This window comes from Solea senegalensis, linkage group LG1, assembly GCF_019176455.1.
Source record: "Solea senegalensis isolate Sse05_10M linkage group LG1, IFAPA_SoseM_1, whole genome shotgun sequence".
NCBI classification, from domain to species: Eukaryota; Metazoa; Chordata; class Actinopteri; order Pleuronectiformes; family Soleidae; genus Solea; species Solea senegalensis.
Window position 1 is genome coordinate 13326632 of NC_058021.1, and position 24642 is coordinate 13351273.

The 24642-nt window shown below is 41.9% G+C and overlaps 1 protein-coding gene across 3 annotated transcripts in view; it reads left to right on the forward strand.

Annotated features, from left to right (window-relative positions):
- LOC122767258 (laminin subunit alpha-3-like) overlaps positions 1-24642 on the forward strand; it is a 56582-nt gene that overhangs the window by 15680 nt on the left and 16260 nt on the right. For 2 of the 3 annotated variants that reach the window (XM_044022701.1, XM_044022684.1), the window contains exons 5-40: positions 84-254; positions 1165-1265; positions 1833-1948; positions 2650-2768; positions 3116-3206; positions 4029-4160; positions 6071-6121; positions 6205-6252; positions 7271-7405; positions 8339-8473; positions 8858-8992; positions 9150-9202; positions 9632-9731; positions 10501-10553; positions 11151-11256; positions 11755-11854; positions 11948-12104; positions 12780-12909; positions 13559-13701; positions 13809-13912; positions 14306-14462; positions 14733-14896; positions 15414-15522; positions 15597-15694; positions 16440-16638; positions 16752-16878; positions 18215-18363; positions 18720-18835; positions 19170-19381; positions 19551-19755; positions 20698-20842; positions 20956-21096; positions 21368-21529; positions 22241-22342; positions 22445-22528; positions 22678-22908. In XM_044022701.1, coding sequence (XP_043878636.1) covers positions 84-254; positions 1165-1265; positions 1833-1948; positions 2650-2768; positions 3116-3206; positions 4029-4160; positions 6071-6121; positions 6205-6252; positions 7271-7405; positions 8339-8473; positions 8858-8992; positions 9150-9202; positions 9632-9731; positions 10501-10553; positions 11151-11256; positions 11755-11854; positions 11948-12104; positions 12780-12909; positions 13559-13701; positions 13809-13912; positions 14306-14462; positions 14733-14896; positions 15414-15522; positions 15597-15694; positions 16440-16638; positions 16752-16878; positions 18215-18363; positions 18720-18835; positions 19170-19381; positions 19551-19755; positions 20698-20842; positions 20956-21096; positions 21368-21529; positions 22241-22342; positions 22445-22528; positions 22678-22908 — 4581 coding nt within the window. The remainder of the gene's footprint in view (positions 1-83; positions 255-1164; positions 1266-1832; positions 1949-2649; positions 2769-3115; positions 3207-4028; positions 4161-6070; positions 6122-6204; positions 6253-7270; positions 7406-8338; positions 8474-8857; positions 8993-9149; positions 9203-9631; positions 9732-10500; positions 10554-11150; positions 11257-11754; positions 11855-11947; positions 12105-12779; positions 12910-13558; positions 13702-13808; positions 13913-14305; positions 14463-14732; positions 14897-15413; positions 15523-15596; positions 15695-16439; positions 16639-16751; positions 16879-18214; positions 18364-18719; positions 18836-19169; positions 19382-19550; positions 19756-20697; positions 20843-20955; positions 21097-21367; positions 21530-22240; positions 22343-22444; positions 22529-22677; positions 22909-24642) is intronic. The other variant, XM_044022692.1, reaches the window with a different exon arrangement.

Below are 24642 nucleotides of genomic sequence, written 5' to 3' on the forward strand. Positions count from 1 at the left end.
ATCCTTTAAAAACCCAAACACAGGTTCAGTTTGATTTATTTGGATGAAAATATAAGTGTGAAATGAACACCTTTTTGATCCAGATTGTGGTGTCTCTGGTCAACGGTCGACCGGGGTCCAAAAACTTCACCTACTCACCAGTGCTGCGAGATTTCACAAAGGCCACCAACATCCGCCTACGCTTCCTCCGTACCAGCACCTTGCTGGGCCACCTCATCTCCAAGGCCCAGCGAGACCCCACTGTAACGCGCAGGGTGAGTCACACACAAGTACACCCTCACAGAAAGGCGTCATGCTGGCAGACTGTACTTTCCCATTTGGGAAGAAAAATGGAATGCTTGGACGTGTCTTTTTTTTTTGCTGTCACAAACACACAGAACGTCTCTCTCTCTCCTGCTCAGACATTCATCACTTTGAAGTCTGTCTGTCTGTCTGTCTGTCTGTCTGTCCATCCACTCATCACAGACGTTTGCCAAAACTGGTTTGGACGGCTTTATAGGCTGCAGGTGCAGAATGCGGCACCGCTTTGCAAGAAGAGTCACAAAATTCAAGATTGACTTTTGGGAATGCATAATTTTGGGGACAGCAAATGAAAAACTTGTTTAACAATAAACCATAAGGTAAAATATTCATGGCTAATAATGTCTCATAGTGTATCTGAACCTTTGCCGTAGTGATATTGAAGATAATTACATCACACTATATGTTGTTATTGGATTATTCTCCCGCCCTACTTCTCCATGAAGAATAATACATGAGGAATATCTTCTCAACTTAATAAATGTTAATAAACACATGTTGTTATCTCTTATGATGAAGTTAAAGCTTAGGTTTCATTATTTGAGGTCTGATTTTTCACTGTCACTGTAATCTCTTGGAGAATTTTTTTATTGGACCTGCTGAGAATGAATCAGTGTTGTGATGTCAGCTGTTGATTTGTACCTTGTGTTTTATAATGCTCTGATTCACCCCATGAGCGCCAGACATACAGTAGCTTCTAGCTCCTGGTGTAAGTCTGTGCTTGTCAGTGTGCATGACTCTCTCCCCTTTGCCAAACCAGAGTCAGACATTTGTTTTGGTGTGGTGGTTGAAGTTGCCGATAGCGCCGCAGTTGCTTTAAAACGCCGTGGTGGATGATAACATTGTCTCTGTGTTTGTTAACAGTACTATTACAGTATCAAAGACATCAGCATAGGTGGACGCTGCGTGTGTCATGGGCATGCACAGGTGTGCGGAGGGGGGCGTAACCCAGACAACCCAAACAGGTAAGACATTCTATTTGTCATCAGTAGCTTTGTTTTCTTTCCACCCCAGGCTTCATTTTTTTACTAATTAATTTCCCTTTAGCGGATTTTTAACGAGCATTTCAGCGGCGAGAAACTCTGTTGCAAGACTCCGGCTGCTATTTCTAAGTGTATTCAGTCTGTCTGTCAGTGATAGTGAGCTGAGACAAAGAGCACACAGATGCTACCGTATCCTGTGATTTGAGCGATAGTGGAAAGGACAGTTACCTCATGTGTTTGTGCACTGACATCAACATAAAACGTAAAAAGCAGCAGATGATTGTAGTTTTGTTCTTTGATTATTGTCTGTGACTATGTAAACAGAGGTGACGGATGACGTGAGGGCTACCTGTGAACAAACAGAACAATGTAGGATGAACGAAAGCTTCTTTGTGTGTCATTGTTTGGTCGTGAGGTAAATGGTGAAATAATTGTGTCATTGTGTTGTGTTTTGAAAAAAAGAAGAAGAAAAGAACGAATTTATGCACTTGTTTATATTTTGAAATAAGCTAAATCGCTAAATCCTTGTGTTTCATCTCTGACTTTTAGACGCCAGTGCGAGTGCCTGCACAACACCTGCGGGGAGTCATGTGACCGCTGCTGCCCGGGTTTTAACCAGAAGCCGTGGCGTGCCGCAACTGTCAGCAGTCCGAATGAGTGCCAGCGTAAGTGTACATGTACAGTGCTTGATTTCATGTTGAAACAAACCCTTGCAATGCTACTCCCAATGCTGCTGGCTCTTTTGAATTACGAACCCCACCCCCCCCCACCCCCCAAAGTGGACTCGTGCCTCTGATATTTACATGCTGTGCTGTTATGGACGCCCTATTTGGTGTTGTGGAGAGCGTCCGTGTAAAGTGGAGAGGATATTCCACATATGGTATGTGTGGTGACGGCGCACTGCGCAACTCGCCGGGCTGGCAACAGTCAACAAGAAGCCTTCGTGCTTGTCAGCTTATCTGTGAGCCGTTCAGTCAGACAATATGTTAGCTGGAGTCTAATTGCTTTGGACTGCTTTCCCCTCCATGAAATACACATGACCTTGTAGCAGCGACGAAAGCAGAGAGAGCGAGGGAGTGAGTGAGAGATGAAGAAGACTTGTGATCCAATCAGTGCACTCAGTCAGTGGAAATACACCCTAAGCATTCGTGAACATTAATGGCACACAGGGGTGGTGTACAGGAAGAGGATGTTGAGCCGTGTTTAGTTTGGATTTTATAGTTTCTCCTAATATTTTACAGCTACACAAAATGAGAAGCTTAAGGTGCTTAAATACACACATGGGAGTCAGGGGTAATTTGCAGGGGTATATAAAATAATCTTGTGTTGTGTGTGTGTGTGTGTGTGTCGGGGGTTTCCTCCTCAGCCTGCCAGTGTTTCTCCCATGCCTTTGACTGTTATTATGACCCAGAGGTGGAAAAGAGGGGAGCAAGTTTAGACACCTTCGGCAGGTACGACGGAGGAGGAGTGTGCATCGGTTGCCAGGTATGAAATGCATATCAAGTCCAAACTGATTCCTGTGTGTGAGAGTGTGCATGTAAAGGGGTGGATATGGAGCAAAAAACAAGTAAACATCGGTTGCCTTTGCAAATGAAGTATTTCAAAATAGAGTTGTACTATGTGTAGTATCTTCTGTATTATTAATAGTGTATGAGAGTATATCAAAGTGTAACGTACAAACATAAATGAACGTCTCTTACATTCAAACCGTCGTCAGTGCAGTTTGAATCTAGAGAGTTCTAATGTACAGTGAAAATGAGGTTAATTTGTAATCCTTGAACTTGTTGTTGTTTTCTCTCAAGCACCTCTCTCCACCTTGTGTTCTTCTTTAGCACAACACCGCTGGAGTGAACTGTGAGCAATGCATTGAAGGCTTCTACAGACCTTATGGAGTACCTGCGGAGTCTCCCAGTGGATGCATACGTGAGGCACTAAACTGGTTGTAACACGGAACTTGTCATTTCGTACTTTTTTTCTCGTGGTTTTTGTGCGAATGGTGTCACAAATTCAGAGGAAAGTTTTTTAAATATCAGTAAATTAAGATTAAGAGGCCTGTGTGCGGTGTAGCTGCGTAGTGTGGAAGTCCGTGTTTCGTTTGCTGGATGAATTCATGCAATAAAATCATATTGTGCCAATTTTAAAATCTTAAGATTGTAAAATGACACGGTTAGAGCGCCTGGCAGCCATCACCATGCAGGTATTTGAGCTACGGTGTGCATGACTAACAAGTGCAGCCACAACATCGTTAAATTCAAAGACATCAGGCCTTTTTTTTTTAACAGACACCACTGAACGACCACTGGCACCACCGCTTGTATTATTGCTAAACTGGGATCTGCTGTTGTTTACATTACTTTGACGGTCCCCGGGCTGTTCCCCGCCATATAAATAGCTGACAGTTGTGTTTAGACAGCAGAAAGTCATGGAATTAAACTGGTCGCCCCAAGCACTTTGAAAAGTAAACCTCAGAATCCACAGACTAAGTTAAGTGAGATTAATAGGGAGCTGCTGTAGCCCCACTGCCCCCATAATTCCTACACATGTGCATTCCTTGACACTCGTATAGATACCAGATATATTCAGTCACTTTCTAAGGTGATACACTCATTATGTAAAGCCTATTTTAACTATTCCGTATAAATCCAAGCCGAATAAATCCTATAAAAATCAATCAAATCTGCTTTATATGAAGGCCAGGTAGCATATTTTATTGTTTGTATATTTATTTATGTTTCTTCACACCAGCCTGCAGGTGCGATGAGCGGACGACAGCCGGCTGTGAAATGGGGTCTGGAAGGTGTATCTGCAAACCAGAGTTTGCTGGCGAAAACTGTGACCGCTGTGCTGATGGATATTATTACTACCCTCAATGCATTCGTAAGTCTTGTTTTCGTTTAAATCTTTCTGATATACATTCCACTGAAAGGATAACAGGTAAATATAGGGTGAAGCATGCATAACATGAACTGTGGTGAGTTAAAAGTAACAAAAACAGTGTTGGTTTTTTGAATTTCGGATGAAATGAAAAACTCTTATTCCGTAAAATGATGTGTCTGTGTTCAGGTGCTGCCGAGATGCAGTGTACTGTATTTGGTTTGGAGACACTCACATTTCACCCACCCCTTTGATGAGTGGAAACAATTTTCTCATTTGTTTTGCCTTTTATATTTCTGTCATTTTTCTCCTCGAGGGCACCTTTTTTTTTTTTTTTTTCACTAAGCTGATTTGAAAGACGCCTGTTTTTGATGCTGGTGGGTAACATGTGGGAGGCTGTCGGCACACGCACTGCACATTCCTCATGCCATCACTCCATTAAAACAAATATGCAGATATTAGACACTTAAGGAGTTTCCCTCGTCTTATCTCATTCTGATCTGACTCGGGAGCCTGCGATGAGATGAGTTACATATTTCATGCTTTATTCAACGTTTTTAAACTTTCTACAAAGTTCCTTCCTGACGTTCACTGGTTCTTTTTTCCACAGTGGGGTAAATTTTATTGCACTTTCACTTTAATTTGAATGATCTTTTCTAATAATCTTCACTGGAAATTATGGACTGACCTGTAGTTTAAACTAAAACATTTTATATTTGTTTTATGCAGTCATTAAACCGACGAAGAGTCTGCCTCATGTGTACTGTAAATCACATAAATCACACATTTAAATTGGATGGGTACAGACTTGGCTATTAGTACACGTTCCAATTAAAAGTGGGTCTTGTCTGACAAACATGTACATACAGTTTCAGGAGGATAGATGTCATTTATTGATCTCAAGCTGGGAAATCTTTGTTTTTCAGCATCCACTCTTAAAATATAAAATAAAACATAGAACGATAAAGCACACAATACACATGTTATTGAGACTAAAGATTACAACCCAAATATTGAGAAGATACAAACATCTATCCCATGAAAGGAATAGTATACTAGAATAAATGACACTTTATAAGAATATGAATGTAAAAATGTAAGAACACACACTACATCTGTACAGAGAACAAGGAACAAAAAAGTTTGAATGTAACCGAATAAACCTGTCAACGATGATAAATTATATACACGGAAGACACGGAGGCAGAGAGGCATCGATTTATATATTACGTTACATTAGAAAGATTGTTCTTAGATGTGTCGTACCGTGTTATTGCACATGGGAGACTTTTGAGTTTCTGTATCCGTCTGTGTGACAATGAGGGCAAAGAAGGTAAGATGGTAAACACCGAGCGATGTAGCTAAAGCAACAGTGGAACAAACGGACATGAAACATGAAGATTGAGTCTGTTATACAATAACTACTTAAAGTTAAAAGGTTCAACTGTCAAATGCCTCCAGTTTTTCCATTAAGTAACACTAAGAGAGTCTCGAGGCCTCCGCAAAGACGTTTCCTTTGTATCTCATGGTAGAAAAAAAAAAGAGATAATTCATGCATTAAAATCTATAATAAATAGATAATAAAGAGGACTCTAAATGAAGACGATGCTTCATGTTTCAATTAACCAGTTTCCCATTAGATACTGGTCACAACTTGGATAAATGACAAATACAAATTTTGAATCCTATACAGTCCAAAAGTCCTATACACATTTCATGACGCACAGACTGTAAAAATGTAAATATCTTGTGGATTTTCTTTTATTTGTTACACAGCTGGACAACGTTATGTTTTTGAAATAGCCGGAAATGGCACACGTGTTTAAAAGTTCTAAAATGACTGTGTCAGACTGATATTGGTATTGGACACGACAAATCTCTAGTAACTTCGGGGCCTGTCTTTTTGCAAACAGGATATCCCTTATATACAACAACCACTGAATCCTCTGCAGGACCCATTGTGGGTGAGTTCAGTACATTCTGTAGTTTCTATTCTGTGTATGTTGAAAAGATCAAACTCAGGATTGTTTTCTTTCTCTCTCTACAGTGCCCTCCGTCTGCCCACCAGGTTATTTTGGCTCACCCGTCTGCCAGTGTGAGTGTGATAAAGCCTTATTTATTTTCCTCTTGTAGAAGTATTTATATGGTTATGCTTTGGTAAATAATTTCATTTTGCGTATTCTTGTGAAAGTCCTTGTTTTTTGTTTTTTTTGAGGAAATTGGCGATTCTACAATTTAACCAAGTGTGCAATCACCTGATTTTGTGAATTGTTGTTTTTCATAGACCTTTTAATACTCATATCGGGATAGTGTCTATTGTGGGCTTTTTACAATAGCTCACAACAAACATAAATGTATTTTGAGCTATGATGCTAAATGAAGGCCACGTAAGATTCTCCAACACACAGCAACCTTTTAAGGCTAATTTTCTGTAGAGTACGGTGTGTTGTGGTTGGGTTGAGGGGAGAGTTAGAATTGTATGGAGCAAGTGTTTTCTGAAATGTTGATGTCTTTCTGTGAGGGAATGAAGTTCTCTTGATGCTCTCTTTCCTTTCTTGATAACTTGAGTCATGTGGGAATATTGAGTAGGATTTTCTCAGTCTATTATTAGTTATGGTTCCCCAGATTCTCCTTTTCTGGTTTACTTCAAGCTGGGAAATCCACTGTTAGTGTTAGTAATATGGCATTCTTGTTTCAACAAAGACCTTTAGTCCTTGACTTTTTTTTTGTCTCATCAGCTGAGTCTACCCAAAAATGTATGTTTTCCTTGAACATGTTGATTAAAGAACTCATCTTTCACCCTGTGGGATTACTGAGAAGGAATTTCAAAAGCTGCTTTTAATATTGTGGCGCTGCTTAGGGACAAAGAAACCGGCTGTTTCTCTGGTGGCTGTCCTCTATTAAGGCCTGTTAGGGCCAAGTTTATTCATGTACCAATACCAAGCAAAGCTTGGCAAGAAGAGGGCACCAGTGATGCCTTATCACTGTGTGCCAAAGTGTACACAGTGATATAACACTCATCCCATGCTCATTTGGCTTCAGGATTATGTTTTTGAATTGAATTTGTTCCCTTTTACACTTCAAGCAAACATTATGAATGTGTTGTTTTGCAGATTGTGTATGTGACTACAGAGGGACGGTGTCTCGGGTGTGTGACACGTCTGGAAACTGCTTGTGCCGCCGGGGTGTGGAGGGGGAGCGATGCGATCGCTGTCAGCCCGGATACCACTCTTTCCCAAACTGCGACGGTGAGACACAATTCACCACAGACATCATCTCGTCACTGTTCAGTGAAACCGTAAAGCTTTATTCGGAACGAGAGACACAAGTCATGACAAAAACAACGGCAGCAAAACAAAAGTGAAAATGTTAACTATCAAAACATTGTTAGTTAATATCTTATTATTGTATATGTATTATTAATCACTTGTGTACAATACAGCTCCTTCCTTGTAGGTACTGTTTATATATAAACTTTAGTTTTCATATCTAGTGTCGTAGAGCACCTGTATGGAGGACCAAAAGGGCCAAAATTAAATAAATAAATACACCATTAAATCATTCATTAAATGTGTCATTAATTAATTAAATGTGTCTTTAATTAATTAAATGTGTCTTTAATTAATTAAATGTATTTACCCAATTCATGACACATTTAATTATTTCATGACACATTTAATTATTTAATGACACATTTAATTAATGATTTAATGGTGTATTTATTTATTTAATTTTGGCCCTTTTGGTCCTCCATACACCTGCAGAGTGCTATAGCTGTGAAATGAACTATGATTGATCATTTCGATTTTTGTGATTGGTGGTGGTGTTTTACAGCACTTGGCATCTGTAATGTTGCCTTACAGCCTAAGTCTGGATTGAATCCTCCATTATACACATTGTTACTTATCTGGTACAGTCATGTTTCCAAATCCAAGTCAGAAGACCCAGTGCTTAGCAGGAAGGAACTTAAAACAGTCATTTAAGCTTTTATCTTACCCCCACCTGGACGACTGTAATGCTCTGTATTCATGTCTACCACAACAGGGTTTAAGTAAATTACAGATAATCCAGAATACAGAAGCAAGACTCATAGAAACAAAAAAAAGCACATCACAATCGTTCTAAGGGTTTAATGATATATTTTAAAGCTAGCATCTAACAACTTTTCTCTCTTCCTCCAGCGTGTCGTTGTGATGGGGCTGGTGTGGCCGACAGTTTCTGCAGTCCAGGTGGTCAGTGTGTCTGCCTGCCCAACTATGGTGGACGGGAGTGTGATGAATGCGCACCAGGCTACTATGGCTACCCGGACTGTGCCGGTGAGTGGGTCAGATCCTTCTGCTTGAGCGGCCTAATTATGACTGATGAAACAACTGGGCGCATGTGACCTCTGCTAATCCGTGCGGTGGTGGTGGAAAAAATGTTGACTCTGGTTTCAGCGGACTTACCGTGGCCTATTCTCATGACTCTGTGAAGCAAACATTCTCACTCTCCCACAGTATCCCACCAAATCCCACCGCATCGCAGTGTAACATGCATGACACAACATTTCACATAGAAGTTAAACATTAGATATTTTTGGATTCCCTTCCTTTTAGGGAATCATCGGGCCACCGGGCATCAGTGAGGGGGAAAAAACAGGAGTCCTTTTTAAACTCTTGCTGTCAGATTAACACAACTAACTTACATGATGTTGTCATCAGCTTGCAGATGTTCACCTGAAGGCTCGCACGGAAGCATATGCAACCCTTTGTCGGGTCAGTGTTTGTGTCTGGCGGGTGTGGTGGGTCAGCTGTGCGACCGCTGTGCCTCTGGACAGAGGTTCCCCCAGTGTGCAGGTAAACGCAAGTCTTTTTTTGGGGACTGAAATAGAGACAGTATAACTTTTATAGTGAATTAATATTATTTAATCATGTTCTGGTTCATATGTTAAGAGTGCGATGGAGAAACTAAGCATACATTTCAACTGATTTGCCTATTTTCCTCCCCATCTAGCCTCCATTAGTCAGTGTAATGTTGCAGGAACTGAGGTTGCCAGTCCTTACACGGTATGCCACTTTAAGTTTTTTTAAATTATACCTAACAAAAAAATGAGAGTCATAGACCCACAGTCAGAGCTGTGCTGCTAAAGCTTCATCCAGCAGATTTCACAGGGAAGTATTTTCTTTCCGTCCCCTGAAATGTAAATGTAATTAGAAAAAGGAAAACGGACTTCCTTCCATTTTGAAGGGGAAGAAAAGAACAAAACAACGGCATGACGTAAGGCTCAGCTAATTCCGTGTTTATGGAAGGTCACTTGCTTCCCTTTGTTCTTGAAATGTATCATTTTCACTTGAAATTAAGAAAAAAAAAACAAAAAACTGCCGTTTCCGGTCACTGTGGTTCAGCAGAAGACGCGTGACTGACTTAGATAAATCTGATCGTAACATTCCCTCGCAGGTGCCAGCAATCTTTCTGTTCTTTATCTGATGACTCAGGGATCGTGTCAGTGTCTTCCGAATGTGGAGGGAACCCTGTGCAGCAGGTGTAAGCCTCTTTACTGGAATCTGGCGCCAGACAATCCTCGTGGCTGTACAGGTGAGTGACCGGAAGTCAAACAGAAAGGTGGAAGAAAGAGTTGGAGAAATAGTTCTCATCACTAGCCCCGCCTTTCCCCACTGCATTAAAAAGCAGTCTGACAGGCCAATGATATGGTTCTTGGCCTCTCGTACCCAGAGGATATGTCAACACACCCCTGTCAACAAGGCCCCGATCTGCCTTCCTGTCCCACAGAGGGGAGTTGAGGAATAACACGTTAATACAAGCCAAATCCTCTTAAGTGCTTTCTCTTTTTCATTCATACTGTGAAAGAGCAGTAATAGGTTATCTTGTGGCACATTTACAAACACACAACACCTCTGCAATACTATGTCATCTCTGTGCCAACACGAAACAATCCGGTGGAAATACAGCCGCTGCAAAAAAAAAGAAAAGAGTTTGAGGCTTTGTCTAGATACCTGTCTAATGTTACCGGTCTGTGCTCTAGCAAGAATGTTATTGCTACCGCACTGCCTGGAGACACAAAAAGGAGCTTTTATTTTCTAAGAATCCCTCTGGACGGCTGTGGTCCGACATTATTGAGAAGTTTTTTCTGCCCGCCTCCCCCCCCCGGGTTGAAAGGCAAGCCGACAGCAAAGCTGCACTGCACCTTTGATGTGCAGATCTCTGAAGATTGGAGGGTTTTGTGCTGCTGTTCGTTGCCCCATGGAAGTGACAAAATCCTGTAATCAGAGTCTATTCACTGCACATTCCCCCTTTTACGTTTTCATAACACTTCACCCCTCTCTCGCTCTCTCTCTCATACCAGAGTGCCAGTGTGATTTTAAAGGGACGCTGAGTGGCGTTGGAGAGTGCGAACAGGTGAGTGATACACTATAAGCAATAGAAACAGCACTACCTCCACTGGTGACTGATGATGAAGTGTTTGAATTGTCTCATAAAAGGTCCACTGTGGAATGTTTAGGAGGGTTTATTGAACATATGTTTGCATGAGTATATAATTGCTATAATTTGTTTTTTTTTATCCTTAATGTCTTTGAATAAGCTGTTTATAAGTACGCCAAGTACTTCCATGACACGCTTGGGAGAGGGCGGGGTGAGAAGAGGAGTCCCCCTTTTTCTGTAGTGTCACCATTAGTGTGTTCTTACACACAGGACCATTAAAGACCATGTGCATGTGGGTCTCTTCTTCCTACAGTCCAAAGACATGCAGATTCGGGATTAGGTTAATTGTATACTCCAAATTGACCGTGAATTTGTTGTCTCTATGTGATGGACTGGCGAACTATCCAGGATGTACCCCACGTTTAACCCCATGTCTGCTGGAGTGGAGTCAATTCCAGCATGGCCCTCAGTAAAAAAATGGATGGACCTTTACAGTGACATGCTGTAGTTACGACTGTTTTGTTTTGTGACCTAATCTAATCTGCAATCGTCTTATTTTGTGCTTGTGCCTAGAAAAGTGGACGGTGTCTCTGTAAGCCTAACGCGTGTGGACTCTCGTGTGACTCGTGCAAGGATGGACACTTCCTGCTGCAGAAAAAGAATTATTTCGGCTGTCAGGGTAAGGAAGGCCGTGACCAAAATTCCCTCATCGTCACATCTCATAAACAGCTGTTTACTGCATTGTTATTCTAGCACATGATCATATATGAAGGCTTAAATAAATAGACTCAACAGAGGGTTTAAATCAGATTTGTTTTTAAAGAGCAAATAGACACCAGCTGAAAATCATGGTTTTAGTCATCTCCTCTGCCTTAACTGCACACATGACAAAACACACACTATGAAGTGTGTTGGCGCACCGTGATGTTGTTGTTGGTTGTGGTGACAGGTGCACATCTCTGCACCTGTCGCCACCACACGCATGCAGCTATGCTGCTGGGTATTGTTGTGCAACACACGAGAGACAGCTGGAGAACGCTGGGATTTCAGCCTTGGATTAAGTGACCCTTAGAATCTTGTTTCTACAGTCGATATAGATATAACATTAATAGATTGCACTGTTGTGTGTAGACGTAAGCCACCGAAGGTTTCAGTCCTCTTCCACTCTGCCTGACAGGTTGTCAGTGTGATGTCGGCGGTGCCGTCGACGTGGCGTGTGATGAGAACACAGGACAGTGTCGATGTCTCAAGAATATAGTTGGCCGTACATGCACTGAGTAAGATATGGCAGGCCTTTTATTTTACTTTGTTTTGCAAATATGATTACTCCCAAATGCTGTATTGATTTAAATGTCTGTGTACCTCGTTAGGCCAGCACCAAACTACTACTTTCCTACTTTGCATCAATTGAAGTTTGAGGTTGAGGATGGCACCACGCCAAACTCCAGACCTGTACGCTTCGGTTATAACCCTCAAGAGTTTCCAGATTTCAGCTGGCGAGGTTATGCTGTCATGTCGCCCGCTCAGGTTAGTACATATTCACGTCGGTGCCTTACATTGATGGGGATTTTTGCAATAAAGACACTTTTTGTCTTGGAAACGTCTTATGGCAGTGTCTGTCTGCCACTTTGTTACAACTTTATAATTTCCTTTTTCATTCTGTTTCACTCTGCTCTCATACCACCGTGGTTCTTTTGCTTGTTTTTTTTTTTTTTCACATCTGCACTGATATTCCTGCTTAGAACACACTCGCTTCTCTTATATCAAGGCTGATGAGGGAACGTGTATACCAGCTCTCCTACACCTAACTCTATCTGTCTTCAGCCAGAGGTGATCCTAACTCTTACCCTTGGCTTTCCCGGCACTTTCCATATTGTAATGCACTACGCCACTCCCAAACAAAAGGGGAGAAAACGCGTGAGAGCAAGGATCTTGGTGGTGGATGAAGCCGACTTTCAGTCTTGCTGTGACTGTAAGTGAAGGGCCTGCCTTCCATTGAATGTTTCCCCCTCTCTTCCTCGCCTCACTTGCTGTCTGTTGATTAACCAGCTCTGTTTGTCTAACTTCTCCGCTCACCTGACTTAATATTTAACCTCTCTGTTAACGTTATACCCTCATCGTCTCCTCAAACCTGGGCCATAGCAGTCAGCTGTTCGTGTGTGTGTGTGTGTGTGTGTGTGTGTGTCGCTCTCATCCCTGCAGAGTGAAGTCAGAGTAACAGTGCATGTTGACCCAAAAGAGGGGCAGCCCTTATTCCGTGTGGTTCTGAGATTCATTAACCCTGGCAGCACAAGTGTGACCGGTAGCATCAAGGCTACCAATAACACTGCAGGTAAGGCTGCCTCTGGCATGGAATCAGCTTCACCTCTATTAAATCATTTCCTTCCTGACAGTCATATATAATTTGGTGTGGTTAGGGCTGGGTATTATAATTATAATGAAATCTGTTTTTTCACTGAGGTCAAATGTATTGCTTCTTGCAGTTAAACATGGAGCATCCATCCAACAGATGCTCATCAACATACCTTTATTTATGTAACGCTCACACACACACACACACACAGGCCACTTCACCCAAAAATATTCAGTTTTTTACTAATTATGAGAGATCAAAGATAAATGTGTTATTTGGGATTGAAAAAAAGAATAATTTGACAAACAGTCGACGTCAAAGTCACTGCCTACTGTGTTTATGTCAAGTTCTATGAGTAAAAGATCTGAAAAAAAGTGAAACTGCCCTTTAAGCACCTCTACTCCTTTGGGGAATGAGCGCCACCTCAGGTCTTTCACTGATGAGATGAACTCCTTTGGTAATGAAATTTGATACTGAATGACAAAACATGATTTGATATTTGATATGAAGTACTGACGTTTGATACCCGGCCCCACTTGTAATGCAGATAATGTTGCCACCCCACATTTGAAGGTGTTTTCCTGTGTCTGTGTCTAACGTTATATATTGTGCATTTGGTTTCCTGCAGGGTCGGAGCAGAGTATGGAAGTAATATTCCCTGAGAGTCGCTCCCCATCCTTCCTCACCGTCCCAGGAGAGGGCTTTGCTGAGCCGTTTGCTTTAACTCCTGGGAAATGGATAATTCACATAAAGGCAGAGGGCGTACTGCTGGTGAGTCGTGTAATGAGGACAGTCATGTACAATTAGTGTTTAAAAAAAAAAAAGTCTGTTTTCTCCGGGAGAACTAACATATACACGTTCAATTTCCCTCGTTTTAGGACTATTTAGTGCTGCTGCCCAGGGATTATTATGAGGCACCTCTGCTGCAGGCGAAGGTCACCCAGCCCTGCACTTATCTACCCACTGCAAACAGGAGCACAAAGTAACTCTTAAAACATTAAGTTCAGCATTTTGAATCAGTCGATCTCCATCTCATAAGGAAGGGTTTTGATTTCAAAGTCATTCGTCCTTTTTTTTCAAGCTACATTCCCTGCTCTCAGTTCCACGACACTATGGCCGTGGTTCAACTAAACTTAAAGTGTGTCAATAACGATGAGGGTTTATTCTTGTGTTCAAAAATGTGCAGGTTATTTTAATACGTATAATGAATCATACTTGTTAAAAGGAAGGAAGATAAATGACTCAAACACATCAGCCGTTACTCTTTATGTTAAATAGTAAACATGTCAGCCTTGGCTGAAGCTTTTGGCTGGAGTTAAAACAGGCTGACGATGTAATAATCTCTTACCACTGGCTTTGTCTGTCTTTGTCTCAGCTGTCTATTGTATAAGCATGTGGCCATGGATGGTTTTAGCTCCGCACTGGGCTCACAGGGAAGACTCTCCAGCCGCAGCGGGCGCAGGAGGAGGCAGGCGCGAGTGCGGCGTCCCACCCCAGATCACCCCGAGATGGCTGCTCTCAATGGCAGACAGGTGGGGGAGCCATGACTTAATACATCTACAATGTAGAGACTTAGTTACTTATTGGATTCAGGAGTTGTATTTGTATTGCACTGGAACAAAAGGTCGCCGAGAACGTTCTTATCAGCTGTTTTATTGTTCTTTTTGAAAGATAACACACTAACTCTGTGCTATCATTTAGTGTATTAACTCATGACCTTGCTTTTGGAGTATAATTTCATTGTTTACTAGACGTTTACATAGCTTTTTTTTTTTTATGTCGTCCGTGTGTGTCCCGTGTAGTCTCAGCTTCAGCTCAGTTTGCGTGTGCCTCACTCTGGTCCTTATGCCCTTGTCCTGGAGTATGCCAGTGAGGTGGACGCTGTCCAGAATGTCAACATACTAACTAGTGGACAGCAAGATGGCCAGATAGCAGCCAGGGCTAATATTTACAGTTGTGCCTACAGGTAAGTCCTGTCATTATTATTGTTTCTTGTCTCTGCATTTTACTGTCTTTGTTGTCATTAAGTAAAAATGTGTGCAAATATCCACTGAGCAAGAGAAAGCGTCTGTTAACCGTGGCAGAAATACCCCCTATTCATGAGCAAATAAGCCACAAATTACTCTCTATGTCTATATTTAAACGTATCTCCACTGTGGAGCATCATTTTTCTCCCGTGTTGGAGACATTCATTCAGCATCTCTGACTCACAGCTGCAGCTGCTGTGTCAATCAAAACCATTTTGATTCTTCCCAGGTTGAGATGTTTTGGGCTATTGAGCTGTGTTATTGGGGAGTTGGCGCTTCAAACCAAAACAAAAATAGCTTTTGCCGCCTGCAAATGAAACTTTTTATTGTGAATATACTGGCTGCACCATTGTTCTCAGTAAACTTGTTCATTTGTGATAACACATCATGGTCATATTATGGCTTAATATCATAAATCTACAAGTATGAAGTTGGAGTGCGTTTTAACCCCTGCAGTTTTTTGTGCCGGAGCGTGGCAGTGGACAGCAGCAATCGCGTGGCAGTGTTACAGCTCACACACAGGACTGAGCTTCTCCTGCAGATTTCCACCACGTCTTTCCTGCTGGTGAGAGAACTATTTCTGCCAAAAATATCTATCATAATGACAGCAATACAATTTTTATATTTCTCTCTTCATAGTACAAAGTGTACGCTGTGCCCATCGAAGAGTTCTCCATCGTTTACGTGGAGCCCGAGGTGCTTTGCGTCTCCACTCATGGCCTCTTCACAGAAGACAGGTAAGTCACCTTGAAGATACAGTGCATGCTTTTAATGACATGGCCACACTGATACTTTTACAGCACCGATCACTGGAAGCTGCAATTTAGGAGATTACTCTGGTGTGACATGTTGTTTGGGGAGGAGAGAAGAAACATCTGCTTTTCAGGTGTGACTATAAAGCCCCAAGTTCAAACTAGGGCCAAACTTTCTCCCTCTCTCACACTCTCAGTTTGCTCTCACTGAACCCAATGACCGGGTTAGATTTTGCAGTTAGACGTGTCATTTAATATGTACAGTTGCTCACTCATGATAGAAAGTATATATATATATATATATATATATATATATATATATATATATATACATATATACACATATATATAAAGTTCCATTGTTGGACTTACTGTTTAAGTTATTTGTTCAGGTTTGTTGTCTTGTTTTAAGTACGCTGTCAACTGTTAAATGAATTCATACTTGACAAGTAAAGTCAAGATTAAAGATTAAACTGAGATAATAACTTCCAAACTAAAGCTTTCCTGAAATGTGCAGTTCCACAATAAAAATAAATAAATAAATACATGTACTGTATACACACATTTTATTTCTATAGTGATAACTGTAACTACCTCTGCATTTACAGTATAGACAAGTGTCTTGTTGGTGTTGATGAATGCTTTTTAGTAGGTCATCAACAGTGTTTTCACAAAACTGTTATGAACAGGCTGTAAGTAACTGCATTTAATTGCTGTTCAATGTTCCCAGTCGTCATTGCGTCCTAACGCAGTTTGATAAACCAACATCAGCCTGGACTTTGTCCGCTGCCCACGACGGACTATTATCCTCCACACCGGTCGTTGCTCCTCAGCAGGAAGACGACGAGGAATCAAGATGGAGACGACAGTCTGGTGTTTCTCCCGTTCATGAGCCACACAGAGTTGGTATACTTCTCAAATCCCCTCAGGTATTACAGTAAAGAAAAAACATTCTTCATCTTGTTTTGCTGTGGTGAGCTTGAGAGCAGCCTCCTCAGCTTACATAACTCGCGGTACGCTTCCCTGCCATTTTCTTTTCCAGTCAGAGATCAGTTTCACTCCCAGGCTGCCCCTTCCGGGCAGGTATGTCGTTGTGGTCCATTATCACCAGCCTGAGCACACGACCTTCCCCGTGGAGGTCAGAGTGGATGCAGGGCGCGAGTGGAAGGGTGAGTAGGGAAATGTGGATCACTGATGTCTGTTTAAATAGTATGAAAGGTGACGTTCGGACAGGGGTGAGATTGCCAGATGTTCCTGAAATAAGGACATAACAGAGGTGCATGTATACCTGGTGTTACAGTATGTCTTCATGTTTATCCACATACACATCAATGACTGTCCCACTGTCTGCGCGCGCTCATTAGCTGACCTTGGCTGTTTTGCTTTCCTGTCCTGGACAAAAGTATCTGCACCTGCATGTCTGTCGTCAACGTCCTCTCCGCTTCTGGTCGCCCCATATTTTAACGCATCTCCACTGCAGATCCTCATTTCTCTTCTCCTCTGGTTGGACCATTTTTGAGAGGGGTAGTGAGACTTTTTAGGTTTGGTAAAGTTCTGATGCACCAAACCAAAAACAACAGAATTTACAGTGAAGCCAGTCACTGATCATGGTCTTCTTCTTCTTCTTCTTCTACGTTTAAGAAATGCTTAAAGGTGACGATTCTTCTCAGTAGTGAAAGTTGATTTTAAGGAAGAACATGAAAACAGGTCAGCCAGTTCAACACACCACTCTTGCCGCTCTCTTTTAAACTGACCACGTGAAAATAAAGCATGTTTACTCGGATGACCACTGACGACTGATGGCTAATCCCAATCTCATTCTAGTTAACCTCGTCCCTTCTATTTAAAGGAATTGAAAGCAACTTATTTCTAACAGAGGGCAGCAGAGAGTGATACAGCTGACCCTTCTGTTCCATCTCCCACGGTCTCATCTCATTTTCCTAACCACCACTAAAACATTCATCCTTCCCTACACAAACCTTTAGATCTTTAATTTCCCTGGCCAATAGGCAAAGTAAGATTTCAACGACCAGGTCAGGTCCTTGTTTTTCTGTTCCTCCATGCCATCAGAGTAACCTAAATTATAATGTGATAAAGGTCTGAGCCCCTCAACATTGCATAGCCCACAAGATTGTCAGCGGCCCTGAGGAAAAAACTGACACATGATCTGATATGTGAACCCTCTGTATAATTTGAATATTCGCAACAACCATTCCAATGTCAGCCCTTCCAGACACTGGATCCTTAGCACCATCTGTTTCAATCTGCAAACATTCTGTCTGACTTCAATTGATTTACTTTTGAATTTATGTACTGGAGACCAGACAGATCCAAGTACACTGTCCTGCTCTTAATTTAATACTTTTTTTTTTTGCATATAGCTCTTTTGAAGAGTTCATGAGTCTGTCTTGGATATAATGTGACGGGTGATTGTGCAATATAGTCATAACTCTTCTCCCTTTTGTTTATTCTGTTTTAACTCTGCTCTTCTCTTCCCTCCTCTAGGTTCAATAAATGCATCTTTCTGCCCTGCAGTCTCAGGCTGCAGGGAGGTTGTCATCGCTGATGGACGCATTGCCCTTGACTTGGACCATGATTCTTGGCGGCTGCCTGTCATCTCTGTCATCGTGCCTCCTATGAAGACCCTCACGCTGGTCAGTCAAGAATATATTTTACTTAAATGAGTAACAAAAAAGTCTCTGAATAAAGTCTGCAAGTTGAAGAGCATGGCGAGGTCCACTCTCCCCCAACAACAGCGACAAAGAAGGGACTGTATTCTGTTTGACAGCCGCACACGGCTTTGTAAAAGCTAAGCTTCCAAACTCTGAAGCAGGGGCAGGTTGGGCTTTGTTGCTTGTTGTTCCCTAACTGTCATTTGCTTCTGTAGATAAAAACAAACAGAAAACAAACTCTGGCCAAAAATCACCATCACTTAGTCACACTTTGTGATAACTGTGTTTTAAAAATGGAAAAAACAAAGTATTTCTTCTGCTTCGTATCATTTCTCCAGGATTATATCTTGTTGGTCCCTGATAACAGTTACACCCCGGAGCTCCTGAAAGAGAAGCCGCTGGATAATTCTGCAGATTTCATACAGCGATGCAGAGGAGAAGGATTCTATATTGAGTGGGTATCCTCTATATAAATAAAACAAGAAGCACATGAATCACTTTCTTTGATCAGGTTTTTTAGATTAGCTTTACTTTTTATTGTTTTTATTGTTTATTCTTAGGTCTATTAGGTCTTATGTTTTTATATTTTATTAGTTTTATTTATCTCTGATGTACAACACTTTGTTTCAGCTGCTGTTATTTTTAAAGCACTTTATAAATAACGTTGGATTGGATAATGTACACTACTAGTGCAGTCATAAGTAGTACAGTGGACATTTTTTGTAAATTGTGCCCTCTAGCTGCAGCAATGTAGCATTAAAAACACAAGTGCTTGTCTTTCTCCTCAGCCAGAGAACGTCTTCCCAGTTCTGCAGGGACTCGGCCCGCTCTCTTGTAGCTGCCTATAATGAGGGAGCTCTGTACTGTAACTGCGATAAGTCCGGCTCGACGGGGTCCACTTGTGATCCCACTGGAGGACAGTGTCCCTGCAGGCAGCACATCATCGGTCCACAGTGCACCAGGTGTGCCACTGGATACTATGGCTTCCCCTATTGCAGACGTGAGTAAACATTTGCAAGTCTGAGGATACATATCACTTACAACACAATACAATTACCAAAATGTACTATACTTTAGTTTTAACTTGTCACTCGACCCTTTTAACTTCCAGTCAGTGGGAAATTTGGAGTCTAAACAGTCCAAAAAAAAATCACTTTTCTCCACTGCAGCGTGTGAGTGCGGCCGGCGGCTGTGTGACGAGGTGACGGGACGCTGTATCTGTCCTCCTCAGACGGTCAGACCGGCCTGCGATGTCTGCCAGAATCAGACGTTCAATTACCATCCTTTGCTGGGCTGCGAGGACTGCGAGTGTTCGCCAAATGGTATCAAAGTCAGCGCAGGGCCAGAGTGTGAACGCGTCACTGGACAGTGCAAGTGAGTGTAAACCTGTTATAACACTCTAATGTGCTCTCGATAAGAATGAGCTTTTACTGTTGAAATGCATAAATTATCAGCATGTAACTTTTTTAACCCTTAGTGCATCTGTGCCGCAGGTGCACCCATGGTAAATTGTTGTGGGAATAATACACAACTCATAGTTAAATTCCTATGTGTTGTTGAGTCAAATTTTTAGTTGTGATATAAAGTAGCAATAATTGTGCAGAAGTCACAAAATAGACTTTGAGCTGTGACGTATTTCAAAATTTCACAAATTCAGTCCGATTTGAAACATTTTGATAACTTTTTGCTCAGGTGTGTTTGTGAAAAAAGAAAAAAATATATAATGAATAAAAGCAGGAAGTGTTAATGTTGTCAAAAAAAAGAAATCTTTGTTACTATACAAAGTACCTATATATATAATTCTTAATTTGCATTATTTTCATATACACTTCAAACGTTAATGTGAAAAAGTGGGTTATAGTCATTCATTTTTAAAGAAAAATGATCTCTAGATTCTTCTTCATGTTATTGCACAGTTTCTCTAATTTATTCAAACCCTTTTTTATTCTCTCACCTAAAAACAACCTGAAGTGTGACACAAGAAGCTTCAAAGTCTTAAAGTGAAACATAACACCACACCAAACCACTCAACAGTGATTAATGGGGGTATTTGTTCACATCCAGTCATGTCGATGTACAGATTCACTCTTATATGTGCTGTGGATCTCAGTGTTGGCACCGCCACTCATTTTATGTTTCGGTTATTAAAGAAAGAGTGGAATGCATGAACAAGCACCAACAACTCAGCAGTAGCGCATGCATTTTACTTTTCACAAAAAGCTCTCTCTAATTTGTTCTCCGTGCATTTTTTTTTTTTGCTTCCAATTGAATCCAAACGTTTACAAAATCGTGATGTGCCTGTGCTTTTTCTAAAAGTTGCAAGCCGAGGATTGCTGGCCGTAAGTGTGACCGCTGTGCTGCAGGCTACTATCGCTTTCCTGACTGCATACCTTGTAACTGTAATCAAGGTGGCGTCACACCTGCTGTGTGCCACCCAGACACAGGGAGGTGTCTCTGCAAGGTGAGCCCATTTAATCTGACTTCCCCTGCACTCATTACTCTTCATTTCCCTTTCCTTGCTCTGACCTCCTCCTCCTCCTCCTCCTCCTCTGTTTGTGGGTGCCATGTTTGTAGAGACATGTAGCCGGTGTCAGGTGTGCTACGTGTCGGGATGGTTCCTTCTATTTTGACCTTTCCAACCCTCATGGCTGCACCAGCTGCTTCTGCTTCGGAGCCACTGGCCGGTGTCAGAGCTCCAGCAAACGCAGGGGGAAGGTGTGTGTGTTCTTCGGCGTGTTTTCTTGCCCCTGCATGTCTACGGATGCCTTTGCAAATGTTGTTCCTACAAAACCTTCTGGCTATTACGTGGTGAGGTGTCATGTGTGAAATGAAGGCTACGCACACAGTGGTGTTGTCCAGGAAAAGGGCCTACAGTTTTTTCTCAGTGTCTGCTAAACTAACACGACTTCAAAATGCAGTCGCAAATACTTGGACTTGGACTCGCTCAGGATGCATTTTTCACTTTTGAAACTCTCCCTGTCATTAGTTTGTTGACATGCGAGGCTGGCGTTTGGAAAGACCCGACCAAGACGAGGTTCCCTCTGTGCTGAACACAGCCAGTAACACAGTGGTGGCAGACATTCAGGAGCTTCCTCCTGCAGTTCAAACTCTACACTGGGTGGCTCCACAGACCTACCTGGGAGACAGAGTGAGTCACTGCAGCGAAGCACCATCAATGAAGGTTTATTCGTCCCTGGTTTATTAGTATTCTCATACTACATACTTTCAAAGACATTAAGCGTATGAGATTCTGATTAAAATGTCACCTCCTTTACTTTCTTATAATAACATGGGTATTCCTTTAATGGGCCCATATTATTTTTTGAAATATTGTCTACAGGAAGTATGTTGTTGTCTGGAGATCACAATTAAACAAAGTCATTTAAAGCGGTTTGAAATAAAAAGCACCTCTGAGGCTTTTTAAAGCTCTTAAGCGCGGCGCCACAGCTGGAAGGAAACAAGGACTCCAGTGGGGATGTATTTATACATCTTGATGTTTCAATCATGTACACAATTTACACACTTGTCGTATGGTTAGAAGGCATACATTTTATTTTTATTTTCAATTCTTTATTTTGGGGATTTTGTTTTCAGAGCATTATTCGTGTTACCCTATTATACTACGTTCTTATGAGGATAGAGAAAGCTTGACATGTTCTCAGTTAAATTATTAATCAAACAGTGATAATGATTTTAGTTTTATGTTGCTATCACATCTGATAGGAATGATGGCCTCAATAATCACCTACTGGTTAAGCAAGAGACGTAGACATTTCCTTAAACCTGTATCTTGTTTTATGGTTTAAGGTTTATGGTTTTTTTGACAACTACAAATACTGCTTTTGTATTTCTCTCCCAGGTCACATCTTATGGTGGTTTCCTGACATACCAGTCCAAATCCTTTGGGATTCCTAGTGAGGGCATGACTCTGATGGACAGACGACCTGATGTCATGCTGACAGTGTGTTGAGTCACTAATTTCCTCCGCGTTTGAATTTGTGTGTTTTTTCCAGTGACAGTGATTCGGGTTATTTATCGATGTGATTATTTTATTTCTCCCTAGGGTCAGAACATGACCCTGATCCACCTGGCAGCACAAGTCCCGCTTCCAGACAGGCTGTATCAGGGCAGAGTGCATTTGGTGGAGGTAAACACAGCCGTTCCTCCACCTTTATCATAGTAACTGAAATGTATGACTGTGTTTCATTCAATTTAAGAAAAAGTGATTTGTGAAAGGATTCTCCCGCTACAGATTTCACTGCAGCAGTCACCGAATAACCATTTTGTGGCCTGCAGGGAAATTGGCGCCATGCTCTGACCAACAGACCCGTGTCTCGGGAGGAACTCATGATGGTGCTAGCTGGTCTGGTGGGCCTGAGGATCCGAGGCTTGTACTTCACTCAGAGCCAGCGGCTAAGTCTGGGGGAGGTTGGCTTGGAGGAGGCAACTAACACTGGGACTGGGAGTCCTGGAAACACTGTAGAGTATTGTTCCTGCCCTCCTGAGTACACTGGAGATTCCTGTGAGGTGAGAAATTGAAGTATCTTTCGATATTGCTAGTCTTAAAGGTGCAATGTAACATTTAGGAGGGTATATTGGCAGAAAATGAGTATTTTTATATAAGTATATAAGCACTTGTAGCTTTAAAATAAGCCTTTTATATGTAGTCAAAGCAATGGCCTTGGTTGACAATGGCCACTACAGCGGTTTTTTGCATCTTGAAGCGGAAGCTTGCTACATAGAGTGGTCCACCTTTTATGAACTAATAATTTTGACACAATTTCAAGGGGTTCAAATAAATGTTTAAAGATTACTCCAGTGCCATCGGCTTGACCTCCATAGTGAAACACAATCAGAAACAGAATTCACATTTACAAGCCTGTGAGAGAAACATCTAACATGAAGTAGAATAATGTGACTGACTGTGAATGTGTCAAGTCTTTAAAAAGAGTGGAGATGACAAGTGGGGCGGATCACAGAGTTGAGTTATGGTCCTCATATCTTTAGGGTGTTCTGACACGCCTGAGCCGAGCGCCACACCCTATTGAAAAAAAAGGGTACATCAGCTGAGGATCCTTGGGTGGAATGTACTGGAAAATACCAGCCGATGAGCTGTGCTGCTAAACTGTGTAGCCCCAGGGCGGGATATGATGCACAATCACGCAGACATAATATGAGTGATTAAACAGCTGTAATCATTGGGATGGCTATGGCTTAACAGAGACACAGCACATACTGTATGATGCAGTTGCTAAGGAAAGGCTTTAGTTGAATTTTGCTTTTGATTTACCCACAGAACCATAATGAAACGGAAAATGGATTAACTTCTCAATCAAAGAGAGTTTTGTTAGCGGGGAGAGACCATTAAAACCAACCGAAAACACAAAACAAAACCTTTTTATACATTTTTGCCAATGTGCCAATGTAATTGCAGTGAGCCATTGTGCGTTTGGGGGAAGTTCTTAGGAAGTTAATTTTATGTGCCCAGAGGTCGTATGACAAGTGCCTCACCTTCACACTTGGGGTGTGGCATTTGGCAACACAGTGTTGCTCATTAAACTGAACGTATTCCCGAGTGTGTGTGTGTGTGTGTGTGTGTGTGTGTGTGTGTGTCTCTGTAACTATAGCCGACACACCCAAGTTCTGTCTGTTGTGTGTTTGAGGAGCGTGATTCAGGTGTGAGTTTGTCTGTGTCGTCTGCAGATGTCTCACTTTCCTCTCAGTCACATAGGCTTCCTACTCACCTGAACCCTAACCTCAACCTAACCATAATTCACATCACAGCCCTGAACTGTTGCTCAGAACTGAGGTTCTGCATCATGAGGATCAGGTTTTTGCTCTCCATGAGGGCTACTGGTCCTGACAAGGTCAGCGTTCATGCCAGAGAATGTCCTAAAGAGGCAGCAAATACACGAACACACGCAGCATGTCACATATCGGGAAAACATCGTTAAACATTTGACTTGGCTTTTGTGACACACTCTCTCGATTCAGAAGAAAAAGATCATTCCTTATGTTGTGTGCATGTACACATATTTTTTTACTGTCGTGATGTCTCTTGAGCAATGTGGAGGAGAGAAAGGCAGATGGAGCATGTAAACACTTGCATGTGTGTGCTTGTATGCCTGCATACACTCATAGTGATCTGTAAGTCTGACTCAGGTACGACACGGGGCGTGTCCTCTCTCTTCGGGAGCGTGTGTGTGTGAATGTGAGCGTTTAAGAGACCGAGGCAGAGCAGAGTGGAGCTTTATTTCACAC